Source organism: Natator depressus, chromosome 1, assembly GCF_965152275.1.
Source record: "Natator depressus isolate rNatDep1 chromosome 1, rNatDep2.hap1, whole genome shotgun sequence".
In the NCBI taxonomy this organism is placed as follows: Eukaryota; Metazoa; Chordata; order Testudines; family Cheloniidae; genus Natator; species Natator depressus.
Window position 1 is genome coordinate 245,287,810 of NC_134234.1, and position 18,858 is coordinate 245,306,667.

The 18,858-nt window shown below is 43.6% G+C and overlaps 1 protein-coding gene across 1 annotated transcript in view; it reads right to left on the bottom strand.

Moving 5' to 3' along the window:
* The window catches only part of TMEM178B (transmembrane protein 178B), a 325,002-nt gene that overhangs the window by 222,333 nt on the left and 83,811 nt on the right, over window positions 1-18,858 (bottom strand). The window contains exon 3 of the mRNA XM_074940013.1: window positions 5,783-5,896. Within this exon, the coding sequence (XP_074796114.1) occupies window positions 5,783-5,896 (114 nt within the window). The remainder of the gene's footprint in view (window positions 1-5,782; window positions 5,897-18,858) is intronic.

Genomic DNA, 18,858 nt, shown 5'->3' on the forward strand with positions numbered 1-18,858 from the left:
AAGATACAGATAGGTGCCTAGTGGGGTTTTTAAAAGGTAGGTCAGCAAGCTAGATGCCTAATTCCCACTAAGCATCTATCTGAATCTCTAGGTGCCTAATGATCTTTGAAACTCTGGCCTCAATTGTCCAACTCATTGAATATGCTGCCTTCAGCAGTGGCTGACACCTAAAAGCTGCAAAGGAACAAACCAGATCCTAGGCTCTCTGTTGCTTATCCCATTTCCAAAAACTGTCTGATGGCTCATAATGCCATACCAGTCAGCTGGTGCTTGTTTCTGCTCCTGTGAGGTGGAACCAAAGGAATAGCTACTCTCCAGGCCCCTGAGTGCCACAAGAGGTATTTATATGCTGGTCCTCATCCCTCAGCAGCACTAGAGAAGGGCAAGCTGGCACACAAACTGGATACATTGTTTTCCCTAGTGGTTTCACTGGTGTATGGAATGTGGCCTTCAAAACAACCACAATGTTTCACACACTTTACCGCTGTACACCAGATTTAGGTCTCCAGAAGTTTTCAAGATAGGCAAAATATATAAGGCCAGATCTGCAGCTGGTATAAATTGGGATAGCTCCAGTTACTCACACCAGCCGAGGATCTGTCCTGTAACAGCCAGCCATATGATTATTACTATTATTGGATTTACCAAAAAAGGGTGTGATTTTAAACCAGTTTAGTTAAACCAGTGCAAACCACTGTGTAGACACTCTTATTTTGGTCAAATCAGACTTCTTTTGTCTTAAATATGTTCCCAGTTGACTTAAGTTAAGCTAAACCAAAGTATGGCACTACCAAACATATAGTGAATTTAATATTAAAATAAATAGCACAGGGACTACTGTCCTAACTGGATTATCTATTTTCAGATTTAATGCAATATAAACCTCAAATTTTTAAAAAAATATTAAATGAAGTCGCCAAAGATCTTTAGAATCCAGTGACCCTACTGCAGAATTCCTCTCCACCTTGCTGTGCAGTACACAGGGCCTTAATCACAGCATGGCATTTGGTAAATACACGTACAGTACCCCAGCCCTATCACTATGCTTGGATTTTCCAGAGAGACATGTTAAAAGTTGATGGACAAAATGTTCTTTTCCTTCCCTCTTCTCTTCCCCTCCCAGCTAGTACAGACAGTCATTTTGTTTAATTGGACTAACATTTATCTCCTGATGGGGGAGCTGGCAAATCTACAGTCACACTCCCTGCCATTCCTATTTAACAAGAGACTGTGAGAGGCACTGATTACAGGGAAGTGACGTTCTATTTCCCTGGCTCTGATGGCCACAGGCAATCAATTTGAAGCAAAGGTTCTATCTGGAAAATCCCAAACAGAATTGAAAAAAAATGCTAAAATTAAAAATGAAAAGATTGGCTTCAGTCATTCCTCTGGGTCCAGCCTCTCCCCTGGGTTCTTCTGGTGCATCACTCAAAGCACAGCTATAGGCGTATATGCTTCACTGTGCTGACTGCTGTCACTGGGGTCCTCTGTATCAAATGAATAACCCCTCACCCTCTCCCACCCTTGAAGAGGAATGTGCTGAAGAGTCCGTTGTGGCTGTCAGGGTTGAGAAAAATGGGCTACTGAGCACCACTAGGGGCCCATTTATCCCTCACTCCACCACTTAACAGTTTGTTATGAGACCAAGGAGAGCTGCTGCTGCAAAGGTAGCAAGAGCAACAGAATTCCTTCCTAACTCCAGCTAAAGCAATCTTTTCCCTATCTGAGGGGGAAGGGAAATCATAGCATAGTGATTCAGAGATGGCAAGGGAGAGCAATGGCTCTGGCTAAGGCACAGAGTGTATTTTGGAGGAAGGCTAGAGCTACAGTACTGAACTACACCTTTTACCTCTTTTTCTTGTACCTCTATGAAGCCATAGAATGAGTAAAGCACAGGCAGCCAGAACCCAGCCTTCTCCCATGCAACTTGGTCACTCTCCCTCAACCCTGACTAGCGAGGACCAGCACTGAATGGGAGAGGGGAGTTCAATCTCTAGTCGCTTCTTGGCTTCTCCGTTTATGCTAATTGTGATGCTGGTTTCAAAGATGTGAAACTGAACTGAGTCTAGCAACTCACTTCCCATGCTTCACTTAATCACTTTTGGTCTCTACGGCCTGGAGCTGGACTGAAGCCATGGAAAGAGAAGCCATGGAAGCAATGGAATACTTTCACTGTCCACCACAAAATGCAATCTGGCCTCTGCTGATCGTAGCTACCAAAAACAAACTCAGGACTCCTTGTGTCAGATGTGCACAGCTAGAAGTAAGACTGCTATTACATCTGAAGCACAAGTATTGTGCTACTTCCTGGATTGATTCGGGGTGGGGGGGGGGAAGCAGATCCATTGGAAAGAAAAAATCCTGAAGAGAGTTAAGATCTTTTTTGCTTTTCAGGGCTTTCCAGTTTCCTATTCTCTTCATCCTTTGCCTCTGGGACAATAATCCTAAATGTGAAAAATGCAAGAGTAGGTGCTTTCCTAGGATGTCCACTGTCAAGTCATTTCTTCATTGCTGAACCATGGATCCCTTTGCTTTCAGGTATTATTTGCCCCGGAATATTTTTGTATTATTCATGTACATCAGGCAATATAAGAATAATTTACCTGAATGTAGTTAGTGCTCTTTAGTCCTTTACAAATAGTAATTACATAGGAATCACATCAGCCTCCACAAATGTAGCCACCTCTGGGGTGGAACTGTTTAACAATGCAAAGCAATACTGCACAACCATTTAGGTCAGGGACTGAAGAATACTATAGCCAATTAAAATTGCAGAGAAAATTTAGCAAGACAGTTCATAATTAACAAAGTTGAAACTTGGACAGGACATCAACACTAGATATGGCTATAATCAGGAGCGGTTTTGGTTTAGCAAAACATCATTGTCGGGAGTTTTTATTTTGCACAGCTAAAATCTGGGGTGATTCAGATCTAGGTCCCAATTTATCAGAATCCTCAAAAAGCGTATGAAGAGAGATGGATAAATTACACAAAAGTTTGAGTCCATCTGACATTAACACCTCCTTTCATATAAAAAGGGAGATGGGATCTTTAAGGAGCACAAGTGATCAGGGCCTTGCTTTTATAACTCATCCAGAAAACGGCAACTGCAGCCACACAGGGCTTCTTAGGGCACTGATTCAGTACTGACTATGGGTGTGTCTATACTGCATGACTAGCTTGTGCAGACATACCTGAGCTAGCTTTAGTCTAGCAAGCTCAGATATAAGAGCTGTGAAGCCGTGGCAGCATGTGCTTCAGTGTGAGCTGTACAAGTCCGCCTGGAACCCTGGGTAATTACTCATGGGGATAGCCCACACGAATACAGCTTCACTGTTCCAGTACCTGAGCTAGCTAGATTAAAGCTAGCTCAGGAATGTCTACTCAAGCTACAATCACACCCCATGACTGCAGTATAGACATAACTTCAGAGGGAACATTGCCTTTGAATCACCAATCCATTTCCTGCAACACCTACGTGTTGCTTGGAGGTTTCTCAAAGGCATGACTTGCCAAGACTTATACTCCTAATATATGAATATGATGTCTATAGATTCCTAGCTTTGGTACAATAGTGGTGTTGGTTGTTTTATGGCTTGCCAAGTTCCTATTAACTCATGGTTCATTTCTGTCCTCTTGAAAAATTAACTCATGCTTCCAGCTACAATGGCAAAGGAAACATTAAAAATTGAGTAACAGGCCAAAGGTAAACAAAGTATAAACCCAAATATTGTGACAGCAGTAACTCTTCTAATCAAGTAGGTTCTATGCCTATTGCTACCATAGCCTTTTGAGGATAATCAGCCAGCAGGTATAGGAAGGGAAAAAGGAGAGGGGACTCCATCAAACCATCCTCATTCGCATGGACACCATCTTTAATAAAGCCCTGCCCTTGTATCTGCTATGGCCTGTCTCTTTGTGTGCCCCACACAGCTGGGAGAACCATAACCTGTCCCAGAACTGGAGGCTGTAACCTGGATGAAACCAGCCTAGCTGTAAAATATATTGTCCATGGGTATGGAGGGGATATGGTCAGAGGGTTTGTGTGAGCAAACTTATTGTATTGCCCTTTGCCTAAGCTAGTGACCACCTAATGAAGATTCCAGAAGCTCTTTGAAGAGGGAACACCTCCTCCAGCCCCAAAAGAAACTGAAAGGAGATTGCTAATGAGAGTTTTTCTAGACACCTCCCTCCTTTAAAACTGAAAGTTGGTCAATGGATAAGGTAGCAAGTTACAAACACACCTACCTCCACACCGTAAATATACCTATGGCGTCAGTTCATTGTTAAATACAGTGACCTTCAGACCCTCTAGTGGCTATGCATTAATCCCACATAGCCAATACTTTGAAATCTAAAGCTACTGCATAAGACAAATTGATCTATAAACAACACAGATTTATCAAGGGGTGCCTCTCCTTTTCCACCTTTGTTGAGAGGGACACAGATTCATACCTCAATCACATACAACTATCTACCTTCACTTATCTGATTCATGAAGCATCAAGAAAATCTAGGTCAGGAATATGCACAGATGCACGTGCGCCCACCCACACATACATTCCCTGTACCTTCCACAGTGAGGAAATAAACAACAGCCTCACCCTGAAAGTGCCTCGGACCAAATTGGATATGTAAATGTGTAAACACTTTGTGTCTAGACTGCCTCTTCAGAGGCTGGAAAATATGTTACTAAAGATTCCAGTCAGCTGCTGACACTTTGCATTCTCCCACAGAGCTTAGCACTAGAGCAGGAAGGGGGAAGCACTCCAAGGGACCAATATGGCCAAACATGTAAGCAATTACACTTCAGTTGAAAGAAAATACATGTACATCCTCACAATGACCCATTACCCTAAACATTGCTTAGTTAAAGATACATGTTTTTAAAGACAGTAATTCCTGTATTAATTTGCGAGATTCCCAGAAGGTGGTGACAGGAGATAGTCACTGCTGCTCAAAATAGAGAAGAATTTCCAAAGTACAACACACTGTCCAATATACATATATAACAAGAGGATGCACTCCTGTTGGCATCTTCCCTTTCATATGAATCTTAATTCTTCCATTTGGTCAGTGAAAACCCTTTGTCCATCTCAAAGCCCATAAGGAGGAAGAGAATCTATAAGGCCAACCCTGCATCTCCAGGCAAGTCCAACCCTGTCATGTCTTATTGCTTCAGTCGACTGCTACAAGTTGATGACCAAAGGCCACAATTATCACCAGAAGCTGGGATCCTTCCCTGTGCCTTTAAAGAGCAGCATTTCTTTTCCTAGACTCTCAAAGGCAAGCAGTGTCACTGAGCAGTGCCTCCCAGCCAAGAGACAGGGTTGGGGGTAGAACCACATATTCCATGACAGAACCTACCAATTTCTGCTATGTGCTAGTACTGAATTCTGCTGGAAGCTGGAAATTTTGCAGCAGCATGAAATGCATGGGAAAAATGCAAATTCAAAAGATTTTATTGAATTAAGAATTACAAAATTGATTATTTTATTCACGTTCATATTTAATTCAATACTAACCTCTGCATATGAATGTTCCTCCCACCCCACCCCCACACACATTTAATGCTTTCATGCTAATGCAGAATTTCCAGTCACCCAAAGAAATACACAGAGCTGTGGGTGCTAGCAGCAAATTGGCTTATCTGCCATGACAACTATCCACATGAGATGTCTCTGATTGGGTTGTCTGCCAAAGCCCCAGTTCACCTTTACTGGTTACTATTGCACTTTATGCGCACACTAGAGGAAAGGAAGAAAAAAGATGAGACACTTACGCAAGGCATGCCACTCATCCTGGCGGATTGTCTTGGTGATGTTGTAGGTGAGGTTCTTGGGAATTGTTGCTGAGGAGTAGTGGTACTTGATGTACGTGCACTGATCAATTGCTCCTGTGACGGACATAAAGAAAAATAAATAAAATGTTGTTAAACAGAGCAATGTGCTATTATATGTGGTTCTCTCGATCTCCTTCCTCTTCCCAGGGGACAAATCATGTGAGCATTGTTTTATATATTATATATATATATATATATATATATATATATATATATATATATATATATATATATATAAAAATCAATGCTCACATGATTTGTCCCCTGGGAAGAGGAAGGAGACCGAGAGAACCACACATGACAGATGATAGTGATGCAGCTTTGTGTACGCCTGGAAGGTGCTCAGATATCACGGTGATGCATATGGTAAAAGAACTGGAATAGATTAGAACTGAAGCAGAATGCAGTGGCATCCCATGACCAAAAAATGACAAACTTCAAACTCAAACATGAATGGCCGGCATTGTGCCCTATTTATTGCGTCGCTGAGATTTCATCTGCACTCTGTGGAAGGCAGCTGTATGCGACACTACTTTTTTTTTTTTATTTGATCATGGAGGTACTACATTTTCTTTTTATAGCCATTCCCCTCTACCCACAATCATCCCCGCGGCAAGCTTTGGTCTCCTGAGGAACCTCTCAGTGAAGGTAGTGCCCATGGAAGCAAAGAGTTTGCTTTAGCCACAGGCTCCCCACAACTGATGCCTTAGCCAATATTTGCTTCTGATCAGAAACACTTAGTTCAGCGATGCAAGGATAGTTGCAATGCCAGTAGGGTTTCCTACATCCCTTTCCCTGGCACCCACCAACATTTCTTTCATCAGACCATTTTGCTAAGCAATTAGGGTCTGACCAAAAGACCACTAAAGTCAACTTTCCTTTGACTTCCATGAGCTTTTGTCAAGATTCCTTCCCCACTCTGAACTCTAGGGTACAGATGTGGGGACCTGCAAGCTTAGGACCCCCTAAGCTTATTTGTTCCAGCTTAGGTTAAAACTTCCCCAAGGTACAGACTATTTTACCTTTTGCCCTTGGACTTTATTGCTGCCACCACCAAGCATCTAATAAATATAAAACAGGGAAGGAGCCCACTTGGAAACGTCTTCCCCCCCACCCCGAAAATCCTCACAAACCCTACATCCCCTTTCCTGGGGAAGGCTTGATAAAAATCCTCACCCATTTGCATAGGTGAACACAGATCCAAACCCTTGGATCTTAAGAACAATGAAAAAGCAATCAGGTTCTTAAAAGAAGAATTTTAATTGAAGAAAAAGTGAAAGAATCACCTCTGTAAAATCAGGATGGTAAATACCCTACAGGGTAATCAGATTCAAAACATAGAGAATCCCTCTAGGCAAAACCTTAAGTTACAAAAAGACACAAAAACAGGAATATACATTCCATTCAGCACAGCTTATTTTATCAGCCATTTAAACAAAACAGAATCTAACGCATATCTAGCTAGATTACTTACTAAGTTCTAAGACTCCATTCCTTTTCTGTTCCCAGAAAAAGCATCACACAGACAGAGAGAACCTTTGTTTCTCCCCGCTTCCAGCTTTGAAAGTATCTTGTCTCCTCATTGGTCATTTTGGTCAGGTGCCAGCGAGGTTATCCTAGCTTCTTAACCCTTTACAGGTGAAAGGGTTTTTCCTCTGGCCAGCAGGGATTTTAAAGGTGTTTACCCTTCCCTTTATATTTATGACAGCTTTGGATCAGGTCCTTAATAAATAAGTAGGTATTCTCAGTGTCACTGACCACGCTCATTTCAGTACTCGGAGGAGAGACAGACAGACTTTGCTAACTTTTGCCTCTCTGATTGATACTCAACAGATGATAGAAAAATACATTAAATAAAGCAATAAGCCATACACCAGTAAAACAAATGAGAAAATGATGCAACCCCGTACCGGGGCCAGGAACGGAACACCCACCATTAACACCAACTTAAAAGGCATTAAACACATGATGCCAAGAGTCCTGTCTTTCAGCTCCAAAGGGTTAAATATGCTTTCACCATTCACCTCTGAGCTGGGTTTCAAGCTGCCTCAGGTCATAAATGTTACTTGGCATGAACTGAAACAATGCACCATGGATTCAGAGTGTGAATAAAATGTTATGCAACAAAATTATTAGTTACAACCCAGACTGTAAGCATCTTCTGAAGTTAGTGCAGCACAAACATTGGAGGTCCTCACTGTTTGCTTTTCTTAAGTGTTCTTCGCATTCTGCCTTTGACAGCAATTAGATTCGACAAAGCCAAACATTATAGGGGAAAAAGGCAAAATATTTACACATGTATCTGCCTGCCCTGACAGCGTGATGGGCTTCTGTGCGTGCCTGCACCATCTGGGCACCAAATGTACGCCCAGAATGAAAGTTTCAAACCAAGAATAGTTGTTAAAAAAAGAAAGCTACCGCGGAAAGATCGTCTTAAAAAAAAAAAACTCAACCTTCCTAGTCATGATCTTAACGTCTTCATGCTAATTTGGAAAAACATTCTACCCGCTTTTGCTCAGCTACGTTCATGGTTCAGAAGTTTTGGCAGAAAGATGGAAATTGCTTATTTGTCTGGAAATAATCTTCATGTTATCTGATACCTATCCAGAGAGAAGACTTGCCTAGAGCAGCAGCAAGGAACACAGATTCACAACTGAAAAAAAGATATTAATAAATGGAATACTATGTTTAAAGGAATGCAATCAACACTAATGGGCTGTGCTAACTTCCTGTGAGATGCTGAGCACCCTCCATTCCCATTGCTGTCATTGAGAGTTAATGGCTCTCAGCACCTTACAGCGTCAAACCCTAAGGCAAGAATCAGACTATGACCTCAATTCAGGGCAGCACTTAAGCACGTGCTTATGTCCCATTGACATCCATAAGATTTAAGCACATGCTTAACTGTTGTCCTGAACAGGAATGCGTTCCTCAACAAAGGCCTGTGTTTGCAGTGGTAATTGTTTAACTAAGATATACAGCATTTATGATGAAAAAAATTGGCAATAGTTAGGCAAGTAGAACACCATATCAGTACATTCTTTCTGTGCCTACAGAATGTAAAAGACTACAGAGAATGTAGTTCAGAATATGTCAAAACCACATTTGATTAACTGCCCGACACACCTGAATTATTTCAGACTATACAACACTGACAACTGGTGGAACACACTTCCTGTGGAAAGGGTGTGCAGTTGTGACTGCCTTCTACTGACGATCACTGACAGACAGTTGTTTGCAGTATTGTTGTAGCCATGTTGGTCCCAGGATATTAGAGAGACAAGCTGGGTGAGGCAATATCTTTTACTGGACCAACTTTGGTTGGTGAAAGAGAGAAGCTTTCAAACTACACAGATCTCTTCTTCAGGTCTGATAGACAGGGCAGATGAGCTGTAATAAGGTCCACTCAAGATTTCCTGGTCAAATTTACAAAAAGTTTCCTGTAGTCAGAGACAAACTCAAGTCAACATTCTGACCTTGCTTGCACAAGTGTAGATCTGAGTAACTCCACTGCAGTCAATGGAACTGCACTGGTGTGAAACTGGTGAGAGGAGAATTCACCCTTAAACATCCAAAAGGGTTTCCTTTGTCCAAGTCTCTAAACACAGTCAACAAAAAGATGACTTTGTGACACCAGTGCTTAAGTATGTCACAAGAGAGATTGCTCCCTTTACCCCCACAGATGGTCTAGCTCGTAATGCAAACTACCTCCAAGTCCTCTGAGTATGCTCATCCTCTAGTGCCCTGGGAGGATGACATGATTCACTACAGCTGGGCCCAGAACTACTTCCCTCATGAAAGGCTCCCTGAAAATCCCTGCACTCAGGAGGGCACACAACTGTGGCTTTTCTTTTCAGAGAGAAAAGAGACTTAACCCTCTCCTTTCCATCCACTGAGTGAGGTGTCTCCACCCCATCACATTGACGCACAAAGATTTAATATTGCTACAGCTCACAGAGATTCACATTCAGTTCAAGTGACTGGGCCAGGGCTGGATTTACAGGCAGGCAACCCAAGGACTGCCTGGGGTATTGGGCTTGGGGGTGGGGTGGGGGGCGCTGGGCCCAGCGTGCAGTTTTTGTTGTTAGTTACAAAAGGGAAAATAGAGTGTTTGAAGTAACATGTTTCCGATATTCCGTATGTGGATTCATTTTTCACTAAACCTCCTAGAATGTTCTCAAAAAGAAAAGGAGTACTAGTGGCACCTTAGAGACTAACCAATTTATTTGAGCATAAGCTTGCGTGAGTTACAGCTCACTTCATCGGATGCAGTGAGCTGCAGCTCACGAAAGCTTATGCTCAAATAAATTGGTTAGTCTCTCAGGTGCCACTAGTACTCCTTTTCCTTTTGCGAATACAGACTAACACGGCCGCTATTCTGAAACTTAGAGTGTTCTGGATCTTTGTAGAAGCTCATGGAACCTTCCAGACTTTCTGAGAACTACATTTTCCTTCAACCTCCTAGAATGCTGTCAGCCATGCCCTTGTGGGTATGTAAGGGGAGGGGATCTTGCCAGTCAGTCAGTGAGATATAAGAACAACGTGAAGTGAGAGCCCAGCTGCAATATTATGAACCTTCTTTTCCTGTGTAATTGTGAACATGTACTTGTGTTTTAAAACTTGAAGGGTGTAGATAGCAACTAATAAAGGACATATTTAATGAGATGCCAGAGATATCTATTGAACCTTTATCTGCGCAACACTATAAAAGAAAGTTACTTTGTTTGCCGTGCTTAACACGTTTGATGACTTGATGTTAGTACATTTTAGTTATTCCTAAAATTAAAAAGTTTCTATAAGCTTAGAGAAAAAAAATGTTATTTGCTTATATATGGCATGAATAACAAATTTGCAGATCCTAGCATGCAAATTTATCATCTTACATGACAGGGATAATTCATGCATGCAAATTGAGCATCAAAGTAGTGAAATGGGCTACAAATGCAATAAAAAAATAACGTATTCAGAAGTTTAACAAATGGAAAGGGGGCATCAAATACACTCTTTGCCTGGGGCACCATTTGGTCTAGGGCCAGCCCTGACTGGGGACAATGTTTGTGGAAAAAAACCAAACTGAGTACTTTCTTTTTCCAATGACCCTGAAATCTATGCAGCTGAAGTGAACAATATGGATGGCCACTGTAAAGACAATATGGCTACAGAACTGTTAAACTAGGAGATGTAGCACATCTCATATTCCCCTTGTGGAAGGGAACTCCCTGCTGGCATAAACACAAAGGAGGTGGCTGCTGTGCCAGTTCCTCTCCTCTCCCCTCCCCTCCCAACACATACACGGACACACGTGCCCCTGCCAAAGGGAGGAGCCAGGTAAGGGGTGTGTCAGGGGCCTGAGCAGAACTCAGAGCAGAGCAGCACTCAGCTACACCAATCTTCCACCAGTAGCATAAGTCAGAGCAGCCCACAGGCTGATGCCAGCTCCAAAAGGGTTAAATATGCTTTCACTATTCGCCTCTGGAAAACTAGGTTTCAAGCTGCCTCAGGTCATAAACATTACTCTGCACCAATTGAAATGATGCACCATGGATTCAGCGTGTGAGTAAAACAGTATGCCACCAAATGATTAGTTACAACCCAGACTGCTAGCATCTTCCATAGTTTGTACAGCACAAACACTGGAGGTCCTCACAGTTTGCTTTTTCATAGAATCATAGAAAATCAGGGTTGGAAGGGACCTCAGGAGGTCATCTAGTCCAACCCCCTGCTCAAAGCACGACCGATCCCCAATTAAATCATCCCAGCCAGGGCTTTGTCAAGCCTGACCTTAAAAACTTCTAAGGAAGGAGATTCTACCACCTCCCTAGGTAACACATTCCAGTGTTTCACCACCCTCTTAGTGAAAAAGTTTTTCCTAATATCCAACCTAAACCTCCCCCACTGCAACTTGAGACCTTTACTCCTTGTCCTATCCTCTTCTACCTCTGAGAATAGTCTAGAACCATCCTCTCTGGAACCACCTCTCAGGTAGTTGAAAGTAGCTATCAAATCCCCCCTCATTCTTCTCTTCTGCAGACTAAACAATCCCAGTTCCCTCAGCCTCTCCTCATAAGTCATGTGTTCCAGACCCCTAATCATTTTTGTTGCCCTTTGCTGGACTCTCTCCAATTTATCCACATCCTTCTTGTAGTGTGGGGCCCAAAACTGGACACAGTACTCCAGATGAGGCCTCACCAATGTTGAATAGAGGGGAACGATCACGTCCCTCGATCTGCTCGCTATGCCCCTACTTATACATCCCAAAATGCCATTGGCCTTCTTGGCAACAAGGGCAAACTGTTCTTTTAGTTCTTACTGCTCCACCCCTTGGCTCCCTTCCACTCCCACAAAAGGAGAATTGTTTCAAGGAGAATCATCACACCATGGCATGGCAGGGATACCACCTGGACACCCTGGCTCACCATGCTCTCTTCCATTCTCAAAGCACATTCCAGTATAGTGGCCTCAGTCCAAGAGCTAGTGAACCTGTGCCCCCACCATGCGACTTGCGCTTTAAGCGTCTCACCTGTTGGCAGCGTCAGCAGAGAGACCAAGGATGGGCATGGGGAATAAACTGCCCTCTCGCCTCATAGAGGTGGTAAAGAACAGCGTTGAGGCACGTTAGTAGGGACGCTCACACCAATGTTGTCCATGCTGAACCTATTCTGTGGATAAATAGAGGGTTTCGATCTCCAAGGCTCTCAGGCTAGTACCTTTCCTTAGCTGATAGTTGGTAGATGGGAGGACTCTGACCAGAGTGGCCAAGTTGACTGTTCTAGAGGTAGTTTCATAGATGTTAAAGCCAGAAGGGATCAGTACAATAATCTAGTCTGACTTCCTGTATCGCACAGGCCTCAGCTTAGTTGTCTGACAGTTGCATGACTGAAGGTGCTGCTCCAGCTAATGACTTCTCAAGGTAGTCGGGAACATCAAGAAAAATGTCAGTTTGCACCCATGGCACTGATGCCACATTGAGCCTAACTTTGATAGATCGGCGTTAAATCAGTGGGAAAGGGGTTTTTATGGTGATAGTGACTGTCTCCTCCTAGTCCCACTGGAGGACTCCCCTTTGTTCCCCACATTCAGGGCACTACATTGTGAAGACCGTCCTTACAAGTTAGAAAGGGGTTTATTTTGGACCTATTAATCGCTTTCCTTCGCTAGCCAGAAGGTTCAACGTTAACAACACAGGAACTCCTCTCACACACACACACCTTCCATGAGCTACCATCCTGGAGAATGAGGGGCCAGGAATCTGACATGGCAGTTGCTGAGAGCTCCATCACTAGGCTTAATTTGTTTTGGTTTACATTTGACAGGGACAATTTCAACTTCACAACAGATTTAGCTGAGAGCACTGACCTGACAGAAATTCCACAGAATGTTTCCTTTAGATAGACAAAGACCAATCAGCTAAAAGCATTTGTCACCTCTCAGTGTGTCCTTTGATTTCTTGGAAAAATTCAGTTGTAGCCCCATCATTTGTTTATTTGTTCTGTTATGTTTGCTACCATGGACTATGGTACCATGAGCTTTCCCAAGAAGACTGAATGCAGCTCTCTCATTCCTGTGTTCTAGATACAGCTGGGTGAACTGTTCATAGCAAACAATTTATTCCAAAAATTTCGCCCTTTGCTCTGGCTTTAATTTTTACAACTCTGTTCTTCAAAATTATTAGACAAACATGTTATATGAACAAATTTCAGCCTGTGGCTTATGCACCCATGTTCATCACTTAGACTTTGATTCTCTTAGGGAAAATGTGGGAGCAGAGTGTGGGATTTGGAGGAGCTAGCCCAGCAGAACACGGAATGTTTAAACCCTTTCCTTTGCAGGCCATTGGAGTCAGGCTTTGCCTGATAAAAATTAGGCTGTAGTATTACTCTAGATTTGGATCACATCACTCAAAATAATTATGTGCAGCCTACATATGTGCGAAGTCTCAAGCACAAAAGTCATGTATATACTAGGAGAAAAGTGTATTGCTAACACTCATTAACATCTTTTAACACATTGGCTCGTAAAGGTAAACCGTAGGGGGGAGCCTATGGTTTAACTTGACCAGCGAATATATTAAGACTATTACTTGACACTAGGATTTTAACGATTGTTAACATGTTAGCTTACATGTTAAAAAACACACCTCTTTTCCTAGAGAAGACAAGGCCAAAGGGTGTGACTAGATACTTGTCTGGATTATTTCATTCCCTCTGCAGCAGTTCCAGCTCTGAAGATTGTAGTTACATATTCTTGTCTATCTCTATTCATTGTGATAGCAGCAGAAATCGGGCCTGGGGTTTTGGTAACACAGTCTTTCTGTGCATACCTGCTAGGGCTGAAGGTCTAAGCCCGTAAATAGTAAGCAAATGACACAATAGCTTAACTTGCATGTCTGACAATGACTATGCATTGCGTTATTGCATTGCATAAATGACAACCAACGTCCTGATTACCGGCATCCAGACTGACTAAGCTGCATCATGAAACAAACTTTGGGAATTGATTTGTTTCTGGCTGGCTTTGGCATACCCCTGAATTGGTGTCCAGGTGGCTTTAGCAGCTCTGTTGGTTGTGGCTTATCCTGGAATGAGTGGAGAGCTATGGTTGGGATGGCAGCCCCAGTGCTAGCTGCTGCCTGCCCTGGGCTGGGAGGGGGAGCTGGCTGCTTCCTACCTTCAGTTAGGGGGTTTTGTGGCTGAGCTGGTGGCTGTCAAGGTTCCTTCCCCACTCTGAACTCTAGGGTACAGATGTGGGGACCCGCAGGAAAGACCCCCTAAGCTTATTCTTATCAGCTTAGGTTAAAAACTTCCCCAAGGTACAAACTTTGCCTTGTCCTTGAACAATATGCTGCCACCACCAAGCGTTTTAAACAAAGAACAGGGAAAGAGACCACTTGGAGACGTCTTCCCTCAAAATATCCCCCCCAAGCCCTACACACCCCCTTTCCTGGGGAGGCTTGAGAATAATATCCTAACCAATTGGTTACAAAATCATCAAAGACCCAAACCCCTGGATTTTGGAACAATGGAAAAATCAGTCAGGTTCTTAAAAGAAGGATTTTATTCTAAAAAAAGAAAGGTAAAAGTCGTCCCTGTAAAATCAGGATGGAAAATACTTTACAGGGTATTCAGATTCAAAACACAGAGGATCCCCCTCTGGGCAAAACCTTAAGGTTACAGAAAACAGGAATAAACCTCCCTCTTAACACAGGGAAAATTCGCATAAAGCAAAAGATAAACTAATCCGCCTTGTCTGGCTTACCTATACTGGTTGCAATATTGGAGATTTGGATTAGGATGGGTTGGAGAAGATGGATTTCTGTCTGGCCTCTCTCAGTCCCAAGAGAGAACCACCACGTAAACAAAGAGCACAAACAAAAGCCTTCTCCCCCCCCCCCCCAAAGATTTGAAAGTATCTTGTCCCCTTATTGGTCCTTTGGGTCAGGTGCCAGCCAGGTTAGCTGAGCTTCTTAACCCTTTACAGGTAACAGGATGTTGCCTCTGGCCAGGAGGGATTTTATAGCACTGTATACAGAAAGGTGGTTACCCTTCCCTTTATATTTATGACAGTGGCTCTGGCTAGTCCTTGCCTCTTGCTCTGTGGCTGGAGGGAGCACTGCCAGCCCCTCCCTAGCCGTGTGTGTGTGCACGCACACACTGTCTCCCCTGCCTGCTGCTCACTGGCCCAGTGGCCACGGAAGGAGGTAGAGCACTGTCCAGTGCTGCTTTATCCACAGCTCCAAGTTTATTGTCATGGGTGGGTTATCATGGAAGGAATGGTGATGAGTCATATAGGGCTCAGTGGAGGACTCTAACCATAGAGATTCAGCCTATAGTGGTGACCTCCCAGTGATCTGCCACACACCATCTATCCATCTCCTCAGTGGTCAGCCCCTACTATGATGACCCACCACCAAGCCATCCATGATAACTTTCTCAAGGTTATTTCCATCTCTACACCTAATGTGACCAAAGTACATAAGTTTGTATCTGTTGATTTCTAGCATCTGGGTCTGCTTCTCACCAATAGTATTTCTACCAGAGGCATTAATCTTGTTTTCCCCCCCTCTAGGGGAGATATGCAAGAGTTTTCACCAGCACCACATTTCAAAAGCTTCCATTTTCTTCTTGTCAGCAGCTGTAATTTCCCACGATTCACATCCATAAATTGTTATGGAAACAGGTTATTCACCAGATACACCTTCATACATTTTGAGATGCCATATTTTTCCCCCCACACTTCCTAAGGGGAGCCATAGCTGGCTGAGCCATCCCTAGTCTTCTTGTGATTTCCTTGGAAGAGCCTCCTTGATTGGATATATATGATCCCAAATAATTAAATTCATCTAGTGCCTCTACAGTTTGTCCATTAATCATAATGTACATTTGCATCCTGTTTTTCTTAGTCCTGTCAATGTACATGCATTTTGTTTTCATCACATTCAGGAACTGTCAATAGTCCTCATTAAGCTGTTTTTACAGACTCCAACATTTGTTGCATTGCACTGATGGTTGTAGCAAAGAGCATCATGTCATCAGTATATCTGTGATTGGTTAAGAGGTGTCCACCAATGGAAATCCCAGCTCCTTCCACTTTGTCAAAACCTTCAAACGGCTTGTCTGATAATAAATTCTGCATTTATGTTAAAGATGCTTGGGACAAAAAACACTTCTGTTTCACACCCTGCCCAGTGGAAAACAACATACCGTCTCCTACTGCTGTTCGCACTGTGGTCTGCTGTTGTTGGTAAAGACTTCTGACAATTTAAATGAGATGCTTTGGAATCCCTATATCTGCCAGTATCCTCCAACGATGGTCATGTCAGATGGCAAAATTCTTTTCTGTAGTCAGTGAAACCCATGATCAATGAAATTGTACTCGCTGTATTTTCCAGTGATGTGATGGATATTCGCTATTTGGTCAGGGGTGCCTCAGCCCTCTCTGAAACCAACTTTGCAGTGGTAGTTCTCTTTCTATCCTTTGTTTCAGGAGATCCTTGATTATGTAGCACATAACTTTGCTTGCATGTGATACCAAGGAGATGATAGGATAGTTACTGAGCTCTGTTATGCTTCTCTTCTTTGTTAAGGTAAAAAATCTCTTTTGTCTAGTCCTCTGGCTAATTTCTAGTCATCCGTACATCATTACAAATTTTCTACATAAGATCAGTACTGCATTTGCCAACCACTTTTAACAATTCTTCAGGCAAGTTATCTACCCTGGTGCTTTCCCAGGCTTTATTTTCATAATAGCACACCCCACTTCCCCTTGCAGGATTGATGGCTCTGGCTCCATACTCTCTTTTCTGTCACCCCGTATTATGACTGGGTCTGGTGAAGCATACAGATTGGGACAGTAATCTCGCAACCTGCACTTAATATCATCACAGTGATGGTGCCCACTCACCTCTGCCTCCCGTCGGCCAGATGTGAACCTGCACTCTCTCTGCTTATGGTGCCCGCTGTTGCCCTCGTCAAGCAGCTCCTCAGTGACTCCAGCCAAGTCACACACATAAAGGAATCCCTTCTGGGGTAAAAGATCCAACAAGACCTGTCCCTGTGCCCCTGTTACTGTCTTTAGCCCTGTCCCTGGGCTCAGACCTCAGCCTCTTCTGGGCTAGCTTTAAGTCTGTGTCTGCCCTGATATTGAGCAGCATCCCCAGGGCTTCCTCCCTGGAGACTCTTTAAATCCTGCCCTTCACCTAGACCTCTAAAAAAGCCTTATCCCTTTCTTGGGGCTTAGGCCATTCTGCCACTGGAGGGACCAGGGCCCACCCACTACTCTGGGTCCTGACCCAGAGACTCTATAAATAACAGCCATGTGCTGCTTCCTGTAATAGTTGCTGCTGGACCACTTCCCACAAAGTGCCTTCTTCTTCACCCTTACCTCAGGGCTGAGGATCTCAACTCCTCTCCTTCCGGTCCCAGCCAGCAGCTGATCTGCTCAGGTCCTGCAGCTCCTTTTTAACTGGGCCTGCTGCACTCTTATTGGCGGCTTCCCTGCAGCCTCTCTAGGTGGGCCTAGAGGACCCACCTTCAATGCTCATTTTCTGGGACGGGGAGTAGTAGGACTGCAAGACCGCAGGCAGGGGGCCTCAAAGGGCCAAGTACATCCCATCACAATCACCTTCTGGGAAGACTCTGCCATCATGATCTTTTATGTTTGATCACAGGGAGAACCTTTTGGTAAGGAGTCTGACCAATGTGAACATACCTTTTGTACTATTACTCTCTTGATCATTCTCAAGTTCCATATATTTTGCCCTTTATATATTCGGTCATCTCATCTAGTCTGCCTTTAAATCTCTCTGCTCAGTTCCTTCTATTCTCTCCTATGTTAGTCTACCTCCAAGCCATTCTCTTTCACTCTGTCATTTTTCCTCCCGCTCATCCAGCTTCTCAGTTAACCATGTGCAGTCCGACACAGACGTTGCAGAATGTGCCCTTTAGTGGTTTCAAGCACAATAGTTTTCATTTTATTTCAAAGTTTGTTGGGGGTGTTCTCCTCTTTCACCTGTGCCAATGCCTCAGACCCATTCTGAGCAAAGTTATATAATCTTCATTGAGATTTGGGCCCAACAGCAGTGGCGTTGTTGAATGTCATATCTTTTAAAGTTTTAATTGTATGTTTAAGGCTAATAGCTCGTAGTCTGACCCACAGTCTGCACTCGCGAAACTCTTCATCCATTGGAAACTTGCATTCCAGCATTATATCATCACACAGTCAATTTGGTTCTGTCTCATACGGTCAGGCGACCTCTACGTGAGCTTTAGATGTGGGATGTGGACCATTGTGGAAGGAGAACACAAAAGCATCAGTGGCGGTGAGGTTCCCTACTACCTAGTAAAATCACTAAGGACAGGGTGAGGTGGTGGTACTGCAGAACATGACACTGCAGCGACAGGCAGTGACAGCCATGAGCTGTGGCACAGGCATCACGCAGCCGCCCTCCATGCGACACCCAGCGGCAGGAAGGGAAACCCCCCCCGAACGCACCCCTGGACTCAGAGACTTCATTGACC